A 20,509-nucleotide genomic window follows, 5' to 3' on the forward strand; every position below is an offset into this window, starting at 1 on the left:
CAGGCAGCTTATCTGCAGCTCCTGCGTCTCCACGTGGCCAGAGGGTGGCCAGCACCTCAGTCAACTTATCTCCCCGGGCAGCCAGCACCGCCGTGGGGCAGTGAGACTGACAGGCCCACACGTGTCCTCCACGCCACGGCCTGTTTCCTCGGCAACCCTGCTCACCGCACCAAACTCTCGGAGCAGACCCCAGGGTACCGGGTACCAACGCCAGGGGAGGGCCCCAGCTGCACTGAGGACAGTGGAGACCACCACTCTGCCGGCCGCCAGGGGAAGAAGGCCCAACACCTCTGCCCACTGCATCTTGCCACCCGGGTCGCCAAGAACACAACGTCATCTCGCACTGGATGCAACGCACTCTTCTACCACGAGAAAGAGTGAGACGGCGCCAACAGCGACCCCCCGTGGCCAGCAGGTGTCTACCACAGCAGAGGCAGAGCCCCTAGCCCGCCCGCACCCCTCCCGGTGCTGCAGTGCGAAGGCCCTGGCCCCTCCCCTTGGGGGGTAGATACAACAGTGGGGGTGCCGGGTGCCACGTGACCCGCAGGCTTCCAGGAAGACAAAGGAGCTTTCTTCCAGCCTGGACCAGGAAAGACAGTCCCGCACCAGGCAATAAGGCAGCACGGGCTCCAGGTGGGGAAGACTCCCAGGCCCGGAGCCCATGTTATGTGGCCAGTGAGGCCAAAGGGTGGCCCTGGGAGGACTGCCTTTCCCAGCCCCCATTTCAATGACTCTTTGCAGGCAGGCAAGCGCCGTTGGTGTGGCGTCACACCCCTGAAACTCATTCTCAAATGCTTTGACGTCCCCACCGACCCCTGCGCAGAGGCACGGGAAGGGCAGGAAGCACCCTGAGCAGTAGGAGAGTAAGTGACGGGAAACTCCGGAGCGGCCAGCGCAGGGAGCAGGAGGACGCACGCAGCCGGCCCGTTCGCTTCCTAGGGCTGCTGACGCAGAGTGCCCAGGCTGGGGCCCTGAGAACCAGAGAGAAGCCTGTTGCCTCTTGAAGGCTCTGGGGGGTGAGGGGGTCTTTCTCTGCCTCTCCCAGCTCCTGGAGTTTGCCTGCAGCCCCTGGGCTTCCGCGGCGTACAGGTGCCTCGCTCCAGTCACGTGCCCACCTTCTCCCTGCATGTTCTCGCTGTCTCCCTCGGTACGTCTCTCTGTATCTGAATTTCCCCTTTTTGTGAGGACACTAGTTATGTTGCATCAGGGCCCCCACCCCCAGTGATCTCATACTAACTTGATGACCTCCCCAAAGATTGTTTCCAAAGAAGGTCACGTTCTCAGGTGCTGGGGGCTTAGGACTCCTTTGAGGGGGTCCCAATTCCACGAGCCTCCTGGGCTAAGCTGGGGGCCTGGGCGTTCTCCTAATGACTGGGGCAGCCACCGAGGCGCGTGAGGTAGGTTTGGCACTGCATTCCCAAAATGTCCCGCTCACCGGGAGGTATGGGATGGCGGAGTAGGTCAGGCTGGACCCGGGGATCCCCATTGAGAGCCTGGGAGGCGAGGACCTGAACCAGAGCCGCAGAGGCCCCGGGGAGAGTGGAAATAACCCCAATGTCCACCGGCTGATGCGTACATACACACAGGGTGGTATATCCACGGCAGAAAACACCTCTCGGTCATAAAAGGAACGCTGCGACATGGATGGACCTTGGAAACATTATGCTGAGTGAAAAAAAGCCAGTCACATTATTGTATGATTCAATTTGTCTGAGATGATCAGCAGAAGCTAATCCATAGAGACAGGAGGTCGATGAGTGGTTGCCAGGGGGTGCGGGGAAGAGGGAGTCGGGAGTAACTGTTAATTGATACTTTGAGGTGGGGGCGGGCGTGGAGACTGAAAATCTCCTAAAAGCGATTGTGGAGACGGTTGCACAACTCCGTGACGACATGAAAAACCATCGAATCGCGAATTTTACATGCATTGCACGGTATGTGAGTTACATCTTAATATAAAATAACCCATGTAATTTCATTCTCCTCGAATTACCTAAATTATTCCCCGACCTAGTTTCTGCTGTTTCAGACACCGCTGTTGAATCCTTTTATTTTTTAACCTTGACCCATGCTCCCACTTGGCCACTCTGTGCACAAGTGTTTTGTCACAAAAGCAGCGCTGTGAAAGCGCTGCCCACGCCCACGCGTCAAGGAGATAACCGGTCGTAAACATAAACACAGGGCTGGGAAAGAGCAGAGAACCGCTGTGGGACCTGTAGACATTGGCTTGGGCCGCGTGCTTCTCAAAGTGCCTGTTAAGAATGACTTGGCAGTTTTGAGGTTTGGTCCCCCTGACTTGCTCAGACTTCAATCCTCAGCTCCACCGACAGTGTTGAGATTTCAGCCTGAGCGCGCTCTCCTTGGAGACACCCCCGTAGGGGGAAGAGGTGCCTCGGGGGTGGGCAAAGTGTGCTTGCTGCCCCCTCCTCACCCCGATCCTGCCTTGCTGCGTAGCAGTCACCGATTCTCACTTGGAACTGATTCAGATCAGCCTTTCTCAGTGCCTGTGCTATTGACATCTGGGGCCGGGTCATTCTCTGTTGGGGCTGAGTGGGTGGGCGTTTCCTGGGCTTTCTAGGGTTTTTAACAGCACCCCTGGACTTTACTTACCTGATGACAGTGTCACCTCCCAAATGCAGCAGCAAAAATGTCCTCAGGGATTGCCCCGTGAGGAGCAAAAGCGCCCCTACTTGAGAACCACTATCTAAAGGATTCTGGAACACCAGAGAGGGAAACTCAGGAACAAAAGAGCTAGTACTGAGGAACTGAAATCTAGTTTTCTGGGGGAATGCTCCCCCGACTGTCACAAGTAAACCACATTGTCACCCTGGCTGGTGTGACTCAGTGGACCCAGCATCGGCCTGTGAACCGAAGGGTCGCTGGTTCAATTCCCAATCAGGGCACGTACGTGCCTGGGTTGAGGGCCAGGTCCTCAGTAGGGGGCATGCGAGAGGCAACCACACAGTGATGTTTTCTCCCTCTCTTTCTCCCTCCCTTCCCCTCTGTCTAAAAATAAATAAACAAAATCTTAAAAAAAAAAAACCTGTCTTCATACCTCACAGAGAGAAAGTGTCAGCCTGGAGAGAGCTAAGGAGCAGAGGGGAGGGGGAGGGGGAGGTTTCCCCTGACAGCCCACAGGGGCGCTCTCCCTCGCTCGTCCTCTCTCTCTCACTCACTTTTACCTGCCGCCCCCGTGACCCCCACACAACCCTGGCAGGGGCGAGCGGATGGCGCTGGCCACGATTCCACATGAGGAAGCCGAAGTCCAAGGCTGCGTGGCCAGGAGCAGGCTGGCCAGCCCCGCTGACCCACCATTCCTGTTCTTTCTTCCCTGCGTGAGGCTGCTGCTTGCAGGCCACCGGGTGACCTGCGGTGGGAGAGCGGCCGGGAGAGCGGCCGTGTCCTGCCCCGGCACCCGCTGCGGCTGTGGCCTCGGGCCCCGCGCTCAGAGAGGGGCACCACGCGCCCCTTCATGTGACAGAGCTGGACGGCCCCGTCCGCAGGCCTCCACCCCACGGTCGCGGCCCGAAGCGGCCCTGTCCTGCTGCCGTCGCACTAAGTGTCCGGTGAACTTGGCCTTCCTGCCCACCGCCCCAGTGTCCGGAGGCTCCCCACGTCCCACAGGAGAGACAAACGCTCAGAGGTGAGCCACCTGCCTCGGCCACGCAGCCGGGTTCCAATCCAAGCCTTAGAGCTCTTACTCTGCCGGTGCAGTGGGGGCCAGGGAGGGACCCCTGGAGCCTCGCACGTCGGATTCCCCACCGCAGGGCCTGGCCTTCCTCCCCGGCATCTGAGGGCACCCCCAGACACCCGCCTCAGGTCAGAGGTCAACACACCTTCTCTGTAAAGGGTTAGCTCGTCACTCTGTAGGCGTAGTGGGCCACGTACCCCGCTGTCCCCCATTTCTTACTGTTGTTTCTAACACCCCTTTGAAAACATGAAAAGCATTCCTGGCTCTGGGCCCTACAGCCCCAGGCCTCCGGGCTGACGAGCTTCAGCGGCTGTAGTTTGCTGAGCCCCGGGTCAGGGCCGGCGCAAACAGCGTGACAGGGAGTCGGGAGAACCGGTTCTGGCCTGGACTGATCTCTTACTCTGTGTCCTCCTGCACAAGCCCTCACCTGCGTCTTCAACGGGTAGGGGTAGGGTATGGCCTGGAGACTTCCCAGGCTCAGCCACGGATGTCCCCGGACTACCTAGCCAAGGCCGTCTCCTGCTGTCGCCTGCCGAAGCCCCGTCTTCCTTCGAAGCCTCTGCATTAATCAACAGCTCGGCCTCAGGGCCCCCTCACCCCCTACTCCGAGCCGGGCACCCCATTCCAGGCAGCCCTCCCGCCTGACGGTCGCTGGAGGGGCCAAACGAGTGTGCAGCAGAGAGCGGCGGCACAGCACCGTTGCCACGACACCGAGCCACCGACCTGAGACAGGACGCCCTTCTTCTTGCAGTTGCTCCCCCCGATGAAGACCATGTTGGGCAGGGCCGGCCTGGGGTGCTCGAACACAAAGTCGTACCTCAGCAGCCAGATGGAGACCTTGCGGTACAGGGCGGGCAAGTGCACGTCCCTCTCGAGGAGGGCTGAGGCCAGGTGCTCGTACTTTGAATACAGGCAGTAGAACAGAAAGCTCTCCAGGTTGCTGACGAGGAAGTTGGCCACCCGCTGGGGGAAAGTCATCCGGTCGGAGAACTGGGTGTAGCACCTGGGAACGTAGGACACGGGGTTGGGGCTGCGGCTGAACGTGTGCTCCAGGGAACACGGGAAGCCCCGGAACAGGTACACGGAGGGCAGGCCCAGGTACTCGGCCAGGATCACCCCGCAGGGCATGGCCGGGTCTGTGAAAAGGGCGTCGAACTGGCTGTCCCTGAGGAAGCGCAGGGTGGCCGAGTCCTGCAGGAGGCTCTGGCAGTTGGCGAAGACCATGTCCATGACAATCATGATGTTCCTGTACTCCACCAGGCTGGCGTTCAGGAGAGACCTCTCGGCGAACTGCTGGTTCCCGAAGGCGAGGAATCGCCGCCGCAGCTCCTCCTGACCGTACGGCACCGCGAAGGTTCTCCTGGTGTAGTGTGGGGATTCCTTCAGGAGCAGGTTGACCTCTGGCACCAGCACCAGGATGTCATGGCCCCTGCCACTGAGCACCTCAACAATGTCCTTCATACTGAGCCAGTGGCTTCCATCCTGAGGGACCACCAGCAGCTTGTCCCCCGGAACCACACCCCAAAGCGCTAAGAGGAACAGGCCTGTAGAAATGCCCCCAAATGCACGCGGGACGCAGGCCATCCTGATGGGGGGCGCAGGCAGCAACGAGAATGACTGACTCACACTCCCTGAGCCACAGCTCTTCAGGCTGAGCTCCCCACCCTGCCCTGCCCACCTCGCCACGCTCTGAATTTTGCAACAACCCAAATTAATATTTAACTATTTCTAAGCACACAGAAAACTTGAGCCAACTGTGCTTCCCAGTTTCTGCCTGAGCTTCTGGGTTTTTCTCTTGGTCCGCACCAACATGCCTGAGTCTCCGGTTTGAGGACGCCTTGGAGAGGCCCCTGGGGCCCGGAGCGGCCCCCCCACCGCCGCCCTGAGCGCCAGGACGCCGCAGCATCCGTGAGGGGCGTGTGCACACAGGAAGACCCGTCGGTGCCCTTCTACTCCCTGAGCAGCCTGGCTCAGGCGGCCAGCAAGCGTGAACAGACATCGGTCGGCATTGGAACAGCACAGAGGCGCTGCTCACCTCCAAGTCCTGGGCGGCACGGCGGCGGCCGGACTCAAAGGGAGGCAGCAGAGGGGAGTCTGATAGAACTTTCCAGCCCTCCCACCCACCCGGTTGTGCCCCTGCTCTTGGGGGTTCTGTGCCATGAAAGACACAATCGAATCCCAACGTAGGTGCTGGTCGCCGCAGTCCCCACTGGGTGGTGAAGCACCTGGGTGCGCTCCGGAGCCGCCTGCCCCTTCCGAGCTGGACGGCCCCACCGCCCTTCACCTGCACTGCTGCGCCTGTCACTCCGGGTGGCATCAGGACCTCCCCCCCGGGGCTGCGAGCAGGAGCTGAGCACAGGGCCCTCGGAGGGGCTCCGGCTGGGTCTGGCCGGGCAGCCAGGTTCTATGTGGCCTGAACAGAGAGGCACTCGGGGGATTAAAAGCACCCCTGACACATCTTGTGGCCCTGCCCTGCGAAGGCAAGAACTACGGAGGGATGAAGGGGACGGAAAAGGAGGTGCAGATGAAGAAGGGAAGAAAACGCCGAGACGGGAAACGATGGGAAGGCATCAGCTGACGGAGCCTCTGAGGGGGCTGACTCGACCGGCCAGCAGGGGCCACAGGAAGGCGGCTCCCCCGTCGGGACCCTGACGCATTCGGCTTCTGAAACAATTTCCTGTTGTCTTCTCTTCCTAGGGCCACCGGGACAAAGCCCCACGCTCCCTCTGGGTGGCCTGGAAAGCAGAGGTGATTCCACAGCTCTGGAGGCTGGGAGGCTGAGATCGAGGTGTCTTGGGCCGGTTCCTCCCGAGCACTCTGAGGGGGAACCTCTTCCAGGCTTGCTCCCGGCTCCCGGGGGGCTCGCTGACCATCTTCGGAGTCCCTGGTTTTGCAGAGCACCGCCCCTTCTCTGCCTCCATCATCACACGGTGTCCTCCCTGTGTGCCTGCCTGCATCCAAATCTCCCCTTTGGATAAAGACACCGGTCCTACTGGACCAGGGCACGCCCCACTGACCTCATTTCACTAAACTAATTACACCAGCAAAGACCGTATTCCCAAATACGGTCGTGTTATGAGGTTCCAGGTGCTAGGACTTTCAACATATTTTTTCCGGAGGAGCACAGTTCAACCCCAACACTCCTCCATCATCTCAGGCAACACTAAGCCCCAGCTGACCACCCTTCTACAGATGAGCAGGGGAGCCCCACTGCCCGGGAAAGGGCTTTTTGGGTACCTTACGCAGCTCCAGAAGGAAAGATAAAATCGGCTATTTCTAGATCAGCCATTCTCAAACCCGAGGGCAGGGACGACTCATTTCATTCTCAGCTGTGTGCCCACCCAGTGTGCCCATGAACACTGCCCGGCACACAGTAGGCTCTCGGCACGAGTTTGCCGAATGGATGAACTCACTTTTGATTTGCCTGTTGGTTTTATTCTCCCATTTCATTTTCTTCTTTGTTTTTTTTTTTCAGTTGTCAGGGTTCACCTATGAACTAGAACATTTAAAGAACCATGTGGTAGAACTTCTGGTCGAGGTGGAAGCGTCGGCAGGTAAACGCGGCTCGCCTCTTTGCACGACCACAGCAAAATCACAGCTAAAATATAGCACAAGCAGCACTCGGAGCTGTCAGAAAATCGAGCTGTACAGAAGCCTGACAACTACGGAATTAAAGAAACCACATCCATCTGGGCAGGTAGGAGATGCAGAGACGTGGAGATGTGGGGATGCTGAACGCGCAGGCCCCAAGCCCACGTGTGGTGGTTATAAGACAGCAGGGGGATGTGCTGGGAGCGAGGGATCCCAGTCCCACACCAGACCACCGAGCCCCGGGTTCCAGTGCCGGGAAGGTAAGTCCCCGTAACTTCTGGCTGTAAAATTCCAGTGGGGGTTGGGAGGGTGGAAGAAACAGCGGTGTTCTCAGGCACCATGTCTGAACCTCCATCCACCTGGCTCACACGGTACGCCCTGCCCTGACGATCACCTGAGGGTCCACCCCATCTAACTTATGGACCCATCTAAGCAACACCCCGGTAACGGTGGCTTTTCCACACAAAGGGCCGGGCTGGGCACAGGCTTCAGACCTTCCCAAACCTGCTCCAACAAGCAACAGCTGAGCCCCGCCCCATACCTCTCGCCAAGTGGACCCAGGCCTAGCACAAGCAACGGCCATCTGCAGATCACTTTACAACATATGCCAAGGGGCCCAGACAGAACACAGGTGGAGGCTGACCTTGGCCTGCGCCACCCGGGAAACCCCAGAGCCTGCGCACCCAGGAGACAGTTATAGGCCACGTTGGAGCACCACCCAACCACCTCCATAAGCCACGGAAGAAGGTGGTTGCTGGCCAGGGGCCCCAGCCAGTCCCGCCGGCTGTCTAGCCTGGGTAAATCCCTTCAGTGGACCTGCTGACAGCAATCAAGGCTCATCCACAAGAGGACGGGGTACTCAGCCCACACAGAGGGCGCACCTCGAGTACCCAGCTTGGAAGATAGGGGAGGCCGTGCCACTGGACTCTACAGGACACCTACTACATTAGGCCACTGTACCAAGACAGGGAGTCATAGCAGCTCTACCTAAGACACAGAAACAAACACAGGGAGGCTGCCACAATGAGGAGACAAAGAACGTGGCTCAAATGAAAGAACAGATCAAAGCTCCAGGAAAAGAAATACACAAAATGAAGATGAGCAATCTATCGGACGCAGAGTTCAAAACACTGGTTATAAGGACGCTCAAGGAACTCAATGGGTACTTCAATAGCATAAAAAATACCCAGGCAGAAATGAAGGATATACCAACTGAAACAAAGAACAATTGACAGGGAATGAACAGTGGAGTGGATGAAGCCAAGAATCAAATCAATGATTTGAATCCAAGGAAGATAACATAAGGAAGAAAAAGACATCCAATCACTACAGCAAGAAGAAAAATAATCCCAAAAATCAAGAATAGTGTAAGGAGCCTCTGGGACAACTCAAATGTTCCAACATTCGCATCATAGGGGTGCCGGGAGGAAAAGAGAAAGAACAAGAGATTGGAAACCTATTTGAAACAATAATGTAAGAAAACTTCCCTAATTTGATGAAGGAAATACACATACAAGTTCAAGAAGCACAGAGAGTCCCAAACGAGATGGACACAAAGAGGGCCACACCAAGACACATCATAATTGAAATGCCAAAGGTTACAGATAAAGAGAGAATCTTAAAAGCAGCAAGAGAGAAGCAATTAGTTACCTACAGGGGAGTTCCCATAAGACTGTCAGCTGATTTCTCAAAAGAAACTTATCAGGCTAGAAGGGATTGGCAAGAAGTATTCAAAGTGATGAAAAGTAAGGACTTACAGCCTAGATTGCTCTATCCAGCAAAGCTATCATTTAGAATCGAAGGACAGATGAAGTCCTTCCCAGACAAGGTAAAGCTAAAGGAGTTCATCCTCATCAAGCCCTTATTATATGAAATGTTAAAGGAACTTAAGAAAAAGAAGAAGACCAAAACTATGAACATTAAAAAGTCAATACATAAATAACTATCAACAATTGAAGCTAAGAAACAAACTAAGCAAATAAGCAAAACAGAAACGGAATCATAGATACGGAGAATATTGGGATGGGGGCCAGTGGGGACAGGAGCCTGGGGGAGAATGGGGGAAAGGTGAGGGGATGAAGAGGCACAAACTGGTAGGTGCAGAATAGGCAGGAGGATGTTAAGAGCGAGTACAAGGAATGGAGTAGCCAGAGAATGAATGCGCCTGACCCTTGGGCATGAACCAAGGAGCAGGGATCACTGGAGGGAGTAGGGGGTGCTGGGTAGAGCTGGGGACAGGAGGAAAAATGGGTACAACTGTGATGGCATAATCAATATAAGTAAACAAATCATACATAAATACACAAATAAATAAATAAATATCCAACAGCAAAAAAATAAAAAATAAAGAACCATGTGCTCTTTTTTGAGAAAAGCTGGTCAATGCCAGTCTGAGCCTGGAGTCTGTCCCTCGTCTTTCAGAAACAGGACCTGAGAAGCACCAGCCCGAACAGCACTCAGCGGAAGCCCGAAGCGGGGGTTCGAAGGCCAGGTGTCTGCCTCCAGCCCCGCCGCCCAGCCAGGGGCACGACCCGGCTCCCTCCCACTCTGCAGGTGTCTCAGCCGAAACCCAGGGAGAGAGGGTCAGGTCGGTCCTGCTTGACCTAGGGCATTGCTGAGGGAAGTCCGGGAGGGCAAGGGACGTGGGGAACCAGGCTGTCCCAGTGCGAGGCGGTGCCCAGTGAGGCTAGAACAGACTCGCCCTCTGACTCGCCCACTGCTAGTCACGCACAGGGAGCTGGCACGCAGAGTCCTGTCCTGACCCATGCCTGCTGGCTCGGAGGCCTGCTGGGCCCTGGGAAACAGGAAGAAGCCTGAGGAGCTGGTTGCAAGGGGCCAGGCTAAGCCGAGGGCGAGTCCCCAGCCACCTCAGGGCGGGAGAGAGGTGCCAGCAGGGTTTTCTCCCTACAGCGGTCAAGGCCAGGGAGGGGGCCGCACCCTGGTGTGGGTCCACCTAGACAACAGGAAGACCCAAAACGGTCACAAAGGGAGCACAGTGCAGGTCCGCCCCTCCAGGGCAGGCACAGCCCAGCAGGTTCTGTCGAACAACATTGCATCTGGGGGATTCCATCCACATGAGTGGTGTGGGGCATGGGCCACTCAGCAGCCATAACAAAGGAACTGCTCAGAAGAGACATAACATAGGACTTCCACTCACCTGCATTTACCATGGCAGAGTAACCCTAGGACACCGGGGTGGAGGGCAAAGACCATGTGTAGGTTCCAAAGATAAAGTCCTCATGGTACTCGGCTTCATGCTGCAGCCTGCCGCTGTCTTCTCTGCTCAGCACGCTCTTCCCCCGGCTCCTCCAGGTCTCTCCGCCTCGCCCAACCAGGCGCCCTGGTACCAATTTTCTGCCCTCCCTTGACGTTCTTCCAAAGCGTGTTTCCGAATTCGTACCTGGTTAATGTCTGTCTCCCCGTTGCCTGACAAGCCACACGCACACAGGCTCTCAATAGATAGTTGTTCAATAAAGAACCGTTCATGTTAACTAATGAAAAAGGAGAGTCAACTGTATGTTATTCTGGAACTTCCACACAACCAACAAACATCGTATCCACTGAGTGATCAGAAGCCACGTGATGTGGGCCAAATACACCCTTGGCAAATTTCACAGCATGTAACTTCCCAAAAGGCCACAGGCAGGACGTATCCTGACAAGTCTCCAGTCAACAGAGGGACGCAGCCAAGTGCAAGGTTAGGTGCAAGGGCTCTGAAGTCAGAACGTTGGGTTTGTTGGGTTTGTTGGGCACGAATGCTCACAGCAGCGTATTCGCCAGAGCCAACACCCAAAAACAGCCCAGCGTGCGTGGACTGATGGATGAATAAGCAACACATAGCCTAGCCATGCAATGCAATAGTATTCAGCCGTGAAAAGAGCGAAGGACCTACACATGTTACAAAACCTGTAGACTTCCAACACCAAGTGCAAGAAGTCAGTCACTAAGCACCGTGTAGCACATGATCCCATTCCTGTGAAACATCCACAATAGGCACGTATGTAGAGCCAGGAAGTAGACTGGTGGTTGGCGGGGGGAGGGGGGGGGCGGGGGGGGGCGGTGACAGCCGGTGGGCGTGGGCTTTCATTTTGGAGTGTGTGTAGGGGCGGGGGATGCACTGGAATTGGAGAGAGGTCACGTTGCTTGTGTTCATGCGTACACTACAGACCACTGAATTGTATATTTATAAAGGCTGAAGGCTGTGATATGAATCATATCTCAATTTTAAAAAAAAGATTGCCTGGGTTCAAAGCCTGTCTTCCCACGTCCCAGAGGCATGACCGTGGGCAAGTCCCTCGACCCTTCTGCGCCTCAGCTCCTCTGTCTGCAAGGGGGCGTGGAGGGACGCCAGCCTGTGCTGGTCTTTGTGACACTGAGTTGCTAAGCTCCCCCAAGGGCCCGTCCGGCCACCTGAGGGTTAAATGATTCTTGGAGACTCCCCAACAGAGGACAATATTGACATCTGATCTCTTTTTAGACATTTTTAAATCTTCTATGCATTGATTTGAGAGAGACGGGGGAGAGAGAAATCATTGATTTTTGACATCCCACTTATTGATGCATTCATTGGTTAACTCTTGCATGTGCCCTGACCGGGGATCAAACTTACAGCTTTGGCATGTTGGGATAATTCTCTAACCAACTGAGCTACCTGGCCAGGCTATGTATATATATATTTTTAAGGGCCTGATCCTATGGTTAAGGTTAATACTGTGGAGGTTGGAAAATGCACATCACCCACCCAATTACGGCCGTCACAGACTCCGTGCCACACACCAGGCACTCTAACACCCATCATCATTCTTAATCTGAAAAAGCACCCTGTGTGGTGGTGCTGTTTTCCCCTATTTCACTTAGTTTGGGACCCGAGCTTCTTCACCAAAGGCTCCGTGGCTGCTAGTGTTAGAGCTGGAGGAGGTATGTCCACGGGTCGGGATGGCCCCAGGGCTCCGCCTCCTGACCCCTGTGGTGTTTAGAGCATGCCACAGGGCACAGCCTCACCGCCCACTTATCAACTACTGCCCCCCACTGTGCATGAGCCAGCCAGTGGGGCGCCCTTCCTGGTTGCCCCCCTGGGTAACAGGTTCATGGCGAGGAAGTGGCATAGCAAGGAGAAACACGGGTGAGGAAGGAGAGGGAGAAGGAAAGTGCAACAGAGAGAAAAGGTAATCGGGGAAGAGCAAGGAAGAGGGATGGAGGACACAGGAATGGAGAGAAGTCTGCAACGGGATTCTGGGACACCGAGAGCCAAGTCTGTATCAGCTGGGGTCATCCAGCTCCCTAAGGTCTGGGTAAGGCTGAGTGACACGACCATGCAACGTCCCGTCCACAGAATCAGTCCCTCCTGGTCACTGTCCCCTTCCAACTCCGATCTGCAGCTTCTGCTGAATCCTGGCCTCCTCTTCTGTGTCTTTAGGACATTCTTTTACTTCAGGTCAAACATAAGACTCAACCCCTCGATGCCTCACCCATGCAGCAGCTCCAAAGGCCAGGCCGTTGCACGTAGCAAAACTTTTATGAGGGTCAAGGGTCCCTAAGGTAGGAGCTGTCTCAGCCAGGCACAGAAAAAAACTTCTCAAAACCACACGGCCCGCCCTCTGATTCCTAAAAGTCTTCTCGGCCACCAGCATCTCTCACCTGTCACAGGATGCCTTCCCCACCAGCCTCCTCTCTCCCTTCCCTACACTCCTCACACTATGGAAATGTATGAATCTAAAGAACTTCTTTTAAAATGATTAGTACAGCCATAAAAGGAAAAGAAAACAAGCTTAATTATCCACGAATATTGGTCACTAGAATAAACTACAACGCATCCAAAACGAGGAAAGTTATGCAATTCTTAAAAAGAATGTCACACATTTGCATGTGTTGGCTGTAAAAACGCCAGGATTTATCAACAGGTGACCAAGAAAACGAAGGTAAGGTGAAAAACAGTATGTCCAGTCTGATAGTAGACTTCATTTTCATAAATGTGAGCATGAGGATTTACAAGAGCTATTGCATATATGTAAAATAATTTCAGAAAAATGTGGATAAGATGCACACAAAACTGCTAAGAGCAATTTTCTAAGGGGGTTGCACTGGACCGACAAAGAAAAGGTTGATTTCTGACTGTTTTTCAATATTTTTTCCAAATGGGTATCAAAGCAGACGGCTCCTAAAATCTGCCAACACAAGTAAATTGATGCACACAAAGCAACTCACTGGACCAGGCAGGAACTGCAAAGGCTGCTAATGGAACCCACAGGCCGTGGCACCTACAGAAGGCGTCTCTCTTCCCCGGCCAGGCCGGGCCAGGGCGCGCTGCTGAGGCCCAGGCCACTCACCGGAGACAGTGGCTTTCCCGGGAGGCAGTTGATGCCGCCGATGAACACCATGTTGGGCATCATGGGTTTGGGATTGTCCAGGGTGAAGTCGGTGCGCAGCAACCAGATGGACACGGGGCCGAAGAGGTCATAAGCCGTCACGGTGGTCTGGAGGATCTCGGAGGCCACTTCTAACCCGGTTTTGATAAAATTGTGACAAAGTAGTCCTTCCTCCACGTGGGTGATGTGGTTCCACACCCTCTCCCAGAAGGTCATGGTGTCGGAGAATCCCAGGAGGCCTCGAGGAACGTAGGAGGGGGGGCTGGGGCACTGGGAGCCCTCTTCCAGAAAGTGGCAGAACAGCCCCCTGGCGAAGACCACAGACGGCAGGGAGAAGTACTTGGCTACAATTAAGCCACACAGATCAAAAGGATCTAGGAACACCGCATCAAAGGATCTGTCTTCTATGAATTTCACTAGTTTCCTGTCATTGAACAAGATCCTACAGCGTGAAAAAAAGTAGTCAAAAACATTGCTGGATGGATGCATTAGCGGAGAAAATATATTGCCTGCCCGAGTTTTCCACCGGGAGTCAGCAAAACCCTTGAACAGCCGGTTCAAGTCCTCCTGAGGGTACGATGTGGAGTAAGTCTTCACTGTGTATTTGGCTGAGACTTCCAGGTGCCAATTCACCTCTGGCCTGACCACGACCACCTCGTGCCCCCGGAGGACCAAACTCTCCACAATAGAACGCATGGTAAACCAGTGGCTCCCGTCCATGGGTACCACCAGCAGCTTGCCCGCCTGGGCACAGCCGGGTGCCAGCAGGAGACACGCACAGAGACCGAGGAGTCCCGTCAACGCCACCGGAGCCATTGGACAGTGGCAGCCCAAGCCAGCCAGCTGCCAGGATTCGGAGCTCCCTCGACAGACACTGTGGGCAGAAGAAGTACAGGCACAATACCTGCCCCAGGGGAGGGCGTGTATTAATATATTAATGAACAGGCACACACGCACACACTCTCTCGTTGCCAACAGTTTACTCAGCAAAATATAATGAATGATAGCAGTTACCAAGGTACCTTCTGACCTCTTTCCCAGATAAGAATAGTCCCGATCTTTGCCTGGGCAGAGCTCCTGCCCCTGCACTGCAGTGCCAGTTTGCAAAGAGAAGTATTAAACAATGGTGTTTGGACCCTGAGTTCTGGGAGAGACAAAAAGAAAAGGCAAGTTGCATAAAACTGTTTTTGGGGGAGCATGTCTGAAAGGAAAATCTAGATGTTATCCTCAGACTACCAAAGTCTCTTTGCCTAGAGACGGACACCCCCAGTTTCAAGGAAAGAATATTCCCCCCTGATGGCTGACTTCCCCCAGCAGGGGAGCCCCAGGGCACACAGGGCCCCGCTGCTCTCCGTCCATTTCCGAAGGCCCCAAGGCCTCCCACCTGGTGAGCCGGGATTGTCTACCCCATGGACAAGCCCATTGCATGTGAACCATTGCAGGGCGGAGGTGGGTGTGACGGTCACCCGTTTTGAATCAATATCCTGAGACACGTCACCTGCAGTGGGGGGGTCACCTGCCCACCGCTTCCCAGAAGCACTCGGCTGGGACTCCCGACTCCTTCCCCCCACGGCCCTCTGCTCAGACCTCTGCTGCGGGCTCGCCCCCACAGTCCAGGGCCCTCCACGTTCCGCCCTAACCCAAAATCACTTCAAGCAAGGTCGTAAAGAGTTATCTGGACCCCACGTGCATAGCAGCGTTATTCACAGCAGCTCAAAGGTGAAAGCAATCCAAGTGCCGGTCAAAGGGTGAACGGATAAGCAGGCGCCAGAAGTGTACACACTGGAGTATCACGCAGCTTTAAAGAGACTGGAAATTCTGAGATATAGCACGACGTGAATGCAACTCGAGGACATTATACTCAATGAAATAAGCCAATCACAAAAAGAGAAATACTGCGTCACTCCACCGGAACGAGGTACCTAGAGCACTCAAGTTCACAGAGACTGAAGTAGGGGAGCGGCGGTCGCCAGGGGCAGGCGGGGCGGGGAGCTGGTGTTTAACAGGAATCGAGTTTCAAATTCTCAAGAGAAAAGAGTTCTAGACGCCCTGGCTGGCGTAGCTCAGTGGATTGAGCACGGGCTGCGGACCAGGCATCGCAGGTTCGATTCCCAGTCAGGGCACATGCCTAGGTTGCAGGCCATGGCCCCCAGCAACCGCACATTGATATTTCTCTCTCTCTCTCTCTCCCTCCCCTCTCTAAAAATTCATAAATAAAATCTTTTAAAAAAAGAGTTCTAGAGATTAGCTGCACAACTATGTGAAATAGTAAACCTTAGTAAAGTGTACACTTTATCATGGTTGACATGGTAAACCTTATATTCGGTGTATTTTACCACAATTTTTAAAATGTTAAAGGCTAACTATGAGAAAATGCAACAGCAATAAAACTATGTGCACCAATCACGCAGCTATCCCTGTAAGCAAAAACTATGAAAATTCCAAATATAAATTGAGCTACATTTAAATAGGGTGCGATTTAAGACATCTTTTTCAGAACTGGGCGTGCTGAGTTTTTTAATAGAAAAATTGAAAATATGCATTCTAGGAGCACCTGTGGAACATTCAGAGGAGCGGCTCGCACGCCGAGGGACACGGGAAGGAGCCGTTAGTGACACATGACTGCTGGCCGTTTGAAACGGTCCTAGTGCAGATCGAAATGTGCCACAAGTATAAAACACACACCAACATTTTGAAAACAGTAGCCCTGCCTGGTGTGGCTCAGCAGACTGAGCACCAGCCTGCGGCGCACCAAAGGGTTGCAGGTTCGATTCCCAGTCCGGGCACATGCCTGGGTTGCCAGCCAGGTCCCCAGTAGGGAACACATGAGAGGCAACCACATATTGATGTTTCTCTCCCTCTCTCTCTCCCTCCGTTCCCCTCCCTCTAACAATAAATAAATAAAACTTTAAAAAACATTCTGAAAACAGTATTAGACAGAAAAAGAATGTAAGATATCTCCTTCATAATCTGATATTGAGACTATGTCGAAAGGATGATGTCTTGGATACATTTGGCCGCATAGAGTATATTCATATACTGCATAGTATATGAACGTTCTTTTTGCTTTTCTTTAAACATGCCTACAAAAATGTTTCGAATAACGTAGGTGGCTTGAATTGCATTTCTCCTCAGTCCCCTCTGAGAAAGGATCGCTCTACGTGATTTGTCACCAAAGGTCATGTGCTCGTTCCTTCTTCACCCTTCCACCCAACACCCGCCAGCAAAACTCCCCGAGGCATCGGCTCACGACTCCCCGTCTCCGCTCCTACACAGCCGGCGAAGACTGCACACCCGTCAAGAAGGTGCCTTCAGCAAAGGACAATCACGTGCATCACAGCCTCATGTGTACACCCTACGACGGAACTTCACCCCCGCCTCTCGGCCCTCTCCTGGCCATCACAGACCTTCCCCGCACTGCTGACGCCACTGAAACCGTTTCTCTCACCCAAGACTCAGACGGAGAATGAGAGGCGAAAACCCACAGAGAAGATGGGGAGGTCCGCCAGCTCTTGGCCTGAGTTGGAAAAATAAAACGAGTCCCGCCCGACGCACGGATTGCACACAAGCACAGGTACAGACCTGAGACAGTGGCTTCCTGTGGGCACAGTTGATGCCCCCGATGAAGACCATGTTGGGCATGAGCGGCCTGGGGTAGTCCAACACGAAGTCCCCTCGGAACAGCCACAGGGACGCGTAGCCGAAAACATCCGCCAGCGACACCTCTCTCTGCAGGAGCTCAGAGGCCAGGCTCGCATAAGGAGACAAGGAAACGTGGCAAGGGTACTGCATGACCAGGGGGTAGAGCATGTTCTTGACCCTTTGCAGGAACGTCATGTGGTCCGAATGCCTTGTTAGTAACCTGGGGATATACGAGGAAGGGTTTGGGCACTGCGTGCCCTCAAAGTCAAGGTCGCATGGGATGGCACGCAGGAAAAACACCGCAGGAAGGGACAGGTACTGAGCCAGCACTGCCCCGCAGGGGTAGACGGGGTCCGTCAAAACCACATCGAAGGCACTGGCATTCAACTGCCTGACCAGGTCCCCGTTACGCACCAGCTCCTCACAAGACTTCTGAAAGATGACAGACACGTTTTTCAAAACTGCCATGCTTTTCCAAAATGCTTTTAGATAGTGTACTCTTTCAAAAATCAGGTGGCTCTGGCCCAACACGAGATACTGAAATTCATCCTGGGTGTAGGGAATGGGGTAGGTTTTCAGGGTGAAAAAGTCTTCCTCCTTGACGTGCAGAGTCACCTCCGGTGAAAGGACCACGATCTGGTGGCCCCTGGCATGGAGCTCCTGCACGGCCTTCCGCATGCTGAGCCAGTGGCTGCCCTCCATGGGGACCACCAGCACCTTCCCGCCCTCGGCCCAGGGCCCTGCACACAGGAAGAGCAGCAGCCCCGGGAGCGCCGCCAGGGGAAGCGGGGGCCCCGCAGCCATCTCCATAGACGAACCAGCAACCGACTTTTCAGCTCCCACTGAGTCTCGTCTGTGACTTTTTTTTGTCTTATCCTGTCATCAAGCCAATTAACAGAAGGGCGTGTCACGGGAGGGCTGGGTGCCCCACCTACGTTAATCATTGCAGAATGCATCTGCCCTTGCCCTTCACCCTCCTACGTTTCCTCGGGAGATAACAGTCCCCCTTGTTGCGGAGGAGTTCATCTGAGTTTCGCTGCTTTCTCCAGGGAACTTTCTAGTTCACTCTCCTTATTTCTCCTTCAATTCCCCAAACAAGGCTGTGGGTGCCCACGCCCCCATGAACCGGGTTCTGTGGGGGCTGTGACTGAGCTCCGGGGGGTCCCCCGTGACCAGCCCCCGACCAGAACCTTGCTGCTGGATGTGCCCTTATTGGAGAACTCTTACAACTCTTTCCCTCCATTGGTGGGTAACACGGAACACACCCAGCAAGTGTATGTCACATGGCCAAGACAGCTTCCTGCCACGGGGAAGGGGAGCCCGGCTCCGCGGTTTTGTCCCTCTTCCACCCAAGGACACCTCTGCAACATGCAGGGAAGAGCCTCCTCGAGCAGCTGTCAGCTATGGAAACATCTGGAGGGACCCTGAGCTCCAGCCTTGGTAAAGACAACACAGGGTGTTGAGATCCGCCCACCCACCTCTAGGCATAGGACTTGGGGCCAGCCAGAGCACAAGAGGGCAGTGACACAGCGGGGTCGGACAGCGCCCTCCCCTACCCCTGCGTCTGCCCTCACCTGTTGCACGGGCTCCTCCCAGTTGACAGGCAGCTTATCTGCAGCTCCTGCGTCTCCACGTGGCCAGAGGGTGGCCAGCACCTCAGTCAGCTTATCTCCCCGGGGAGCCAGCACCGCCGTGGGGCAGTGAGACTGACAGGCCCACACGTGTCCTCCACGCCACGGCCTGTTTCCTCGGCAACCCTGCTCACCGCACCAAACTCTCGGAGCAGACCACAGGGTACCGGGTACCGGGTACCAACGCCAGGGGAGGGCCCCAGCTGCACTGAGGACAGTGGAGACCACCACTCTGCCGGCCGCCAGGGGAAGAAGGCCCAACACCTCTGCCCACTGCATCTTGCCACCTGGGTCGCCAAGAACACAACGTCATCTCGCACTGGATGCAACGCACTCTTCTACCACGAGAAAGAGTGAGACAGCGCCAACAGCGGCCCCCCGTGGCCAGCAGGTGTCTACCACAGCAGAGGCAGAGCCCCTAGCCCGCCCCCACCCCTCCCTGTGCTGCAGTGCGAAGGCCCCGGCCCCTCCCCTTGGGGGGTAGATACAACAGTGGGGTTCCCGGGTGCCACGTGACCCGCAGGCTTCCAGGAAGACAAAGGAGCTTTCTTCCAGCCTGGACCAGGAAAGACAGTCCCACACCAGGTGATAAGGCAGCACGGGCTCCAGGTGGGGAAGACTCCCACGCCCGGGGCCCATGTTATGTGGCCAGTGAGGCCAAAGGGTGGCCCTGGGGAGACTGCCTTTCCCAGCCCCCATTTCAATGGCGCTTTGCAGGCAGGCAAGCCGCCGTTGGTGTGGCGTCACACCCCTGAAACTCATTCTCAAATGCTTTGACGTCCCCACCAACCCCTGCGCAGAGGCACGGGAAGGGCAGGAAGCACCCTGAGCAGTAGGAGAGTAAGTGACGGGAAACTCCGGAGCGGCCAGCGCAGGGAGCAGGAGGACGCACGCAGCCGGCCCGTTCGCTTCCTAGGGCTGCTGACGCAGAGTGCCCAGGCTGGGGCCCTGAGAACCAGAGAGAAGCCTGTTGCGTCTTGAAGGCTCTGGGGGGTGAGGGGGTCTTTCTCTGCCTCTCCCAGCTCCTGGAGTTTGCCTGCAGCCCCTGGGCTTCCGCGGCGTACAGGTGCCTCGCTCCAGTCACGTGCCCACCTTCTCCCTGCGTGTTCTCGCTGTCTCCCTCGGTACGTCTCTCTGTATCTGAATTTCCCCTTTTTGTGAGGACACTAGTTATGTTGCATCAGGGCCCCCACCCCCAGTGATCTCATACTAACTTGATGACCTCCCCAAAGATTGTTTCCAAAGAAGGTCACGTTCTCAGGTGCTAGGGGCTTAGGACTCCTTTGAGGGGGTCCCAATTCCACGAGCCTCCTGGGCTAAGCTGGGGGCCTGAGTGTTCTCCTAATGACTGGGGCAGCCACCGATGTGGGTGAGGTAGGTTTGGCTCTGTGTTCCCGAAAGGTCCTGCTCACCTAGAGATATGGATGGCGCAGTAGGTCACGCTGGACCCTGGGAGTCCCTTTGAGAGCCTGGGAGGCGAGGACCTGAACCAGAGGCCCCAAGGCCCCGGGGAGAGTGGAAATAACCCCAATGTCCACCAGCTGACACGTACATACACACAGTGTGGTATATCCATGGCACAAAACACCTCT

The 20,509-nt window shown here is 55.2% G+C and overlaps 2 protein-coding genes across 3 annotated transcripts in view; both read right to left on the reverse strand.

The window, feature by feature from the left end:
• LOC114494355 (UDP-glucuronosyltransferase 1-6-like) overlaps window positions 1-14,475 on the reverse strand; it is a 36,557-nt gene extending 22,082 nt beyond the window's left edge. The window contains exon 1 of one of the 2 annotated variants that reach the window (XM_036022685.1): window positions 13,606-14,475. In XM_036022685.1, coding sequence (XP_035878578.1) covers window positions 13,606-14,460 — 855 coding nt within the window. In that variant the 5' untranslated portion in view covers window positions 14,461-14,475. Of the gene's footprint in view, window positions 1-4,411; window positions 5,288-13,605 lie in introns of those variants that run through there. The other variant, XM_028509396.2, reaches the window with a different exon arrangement.
• A 2,568-nt stretch (window positions 14,476-17,043) lies between these two features.
• Window positions 17,044-18,394, reverse strand: LOC114494130 (UDP-glucuronosyltransferase 1A3-like). The gene has a single exon (XM_028509018.2). It carries the CDS (start codon window positions 18,094-18,096, stop codon window positions 17,089-17,091), a length of 1,008 nt encoding a protein of 335 aa, XP_028364819.2. The 5' UTR covers window positions 18,097-18,394; the 3' UTR covers window positions 17,044-17,088.
• Between the last annotated feature and the right edge of the window lie 2,115 nt (window positions 18,395-20,509).

The sequence above is a fragment of the Phyllostomus discolor genome, chromosome 4 (assembly GCF_004126475.2).
Source record: "Phyllostomus discolor isolate MPI-MPIP mPhyDis1 chromosome 4, mPhyDis1.pri.v3, whole genome shotgun sequence".
In the NCBI taxonomy this organism is placed as follows: Eukaryota; Metazoa; Chordata; class Mammalia; order Chiroptera; family Phyllostomidae; genus Phyllostomus; species Phyllostomus discolor.

Excerpts from the sequence above, each read along its gene's own strand:
- LOC114494130 (XM_028509018.2), bottom strand. The coding sequence starts at position 18,096 with ATGGAGATGGCTGCGGGGCCCCCGCTTCCCCTGGCGGCGCTCCCGGGG.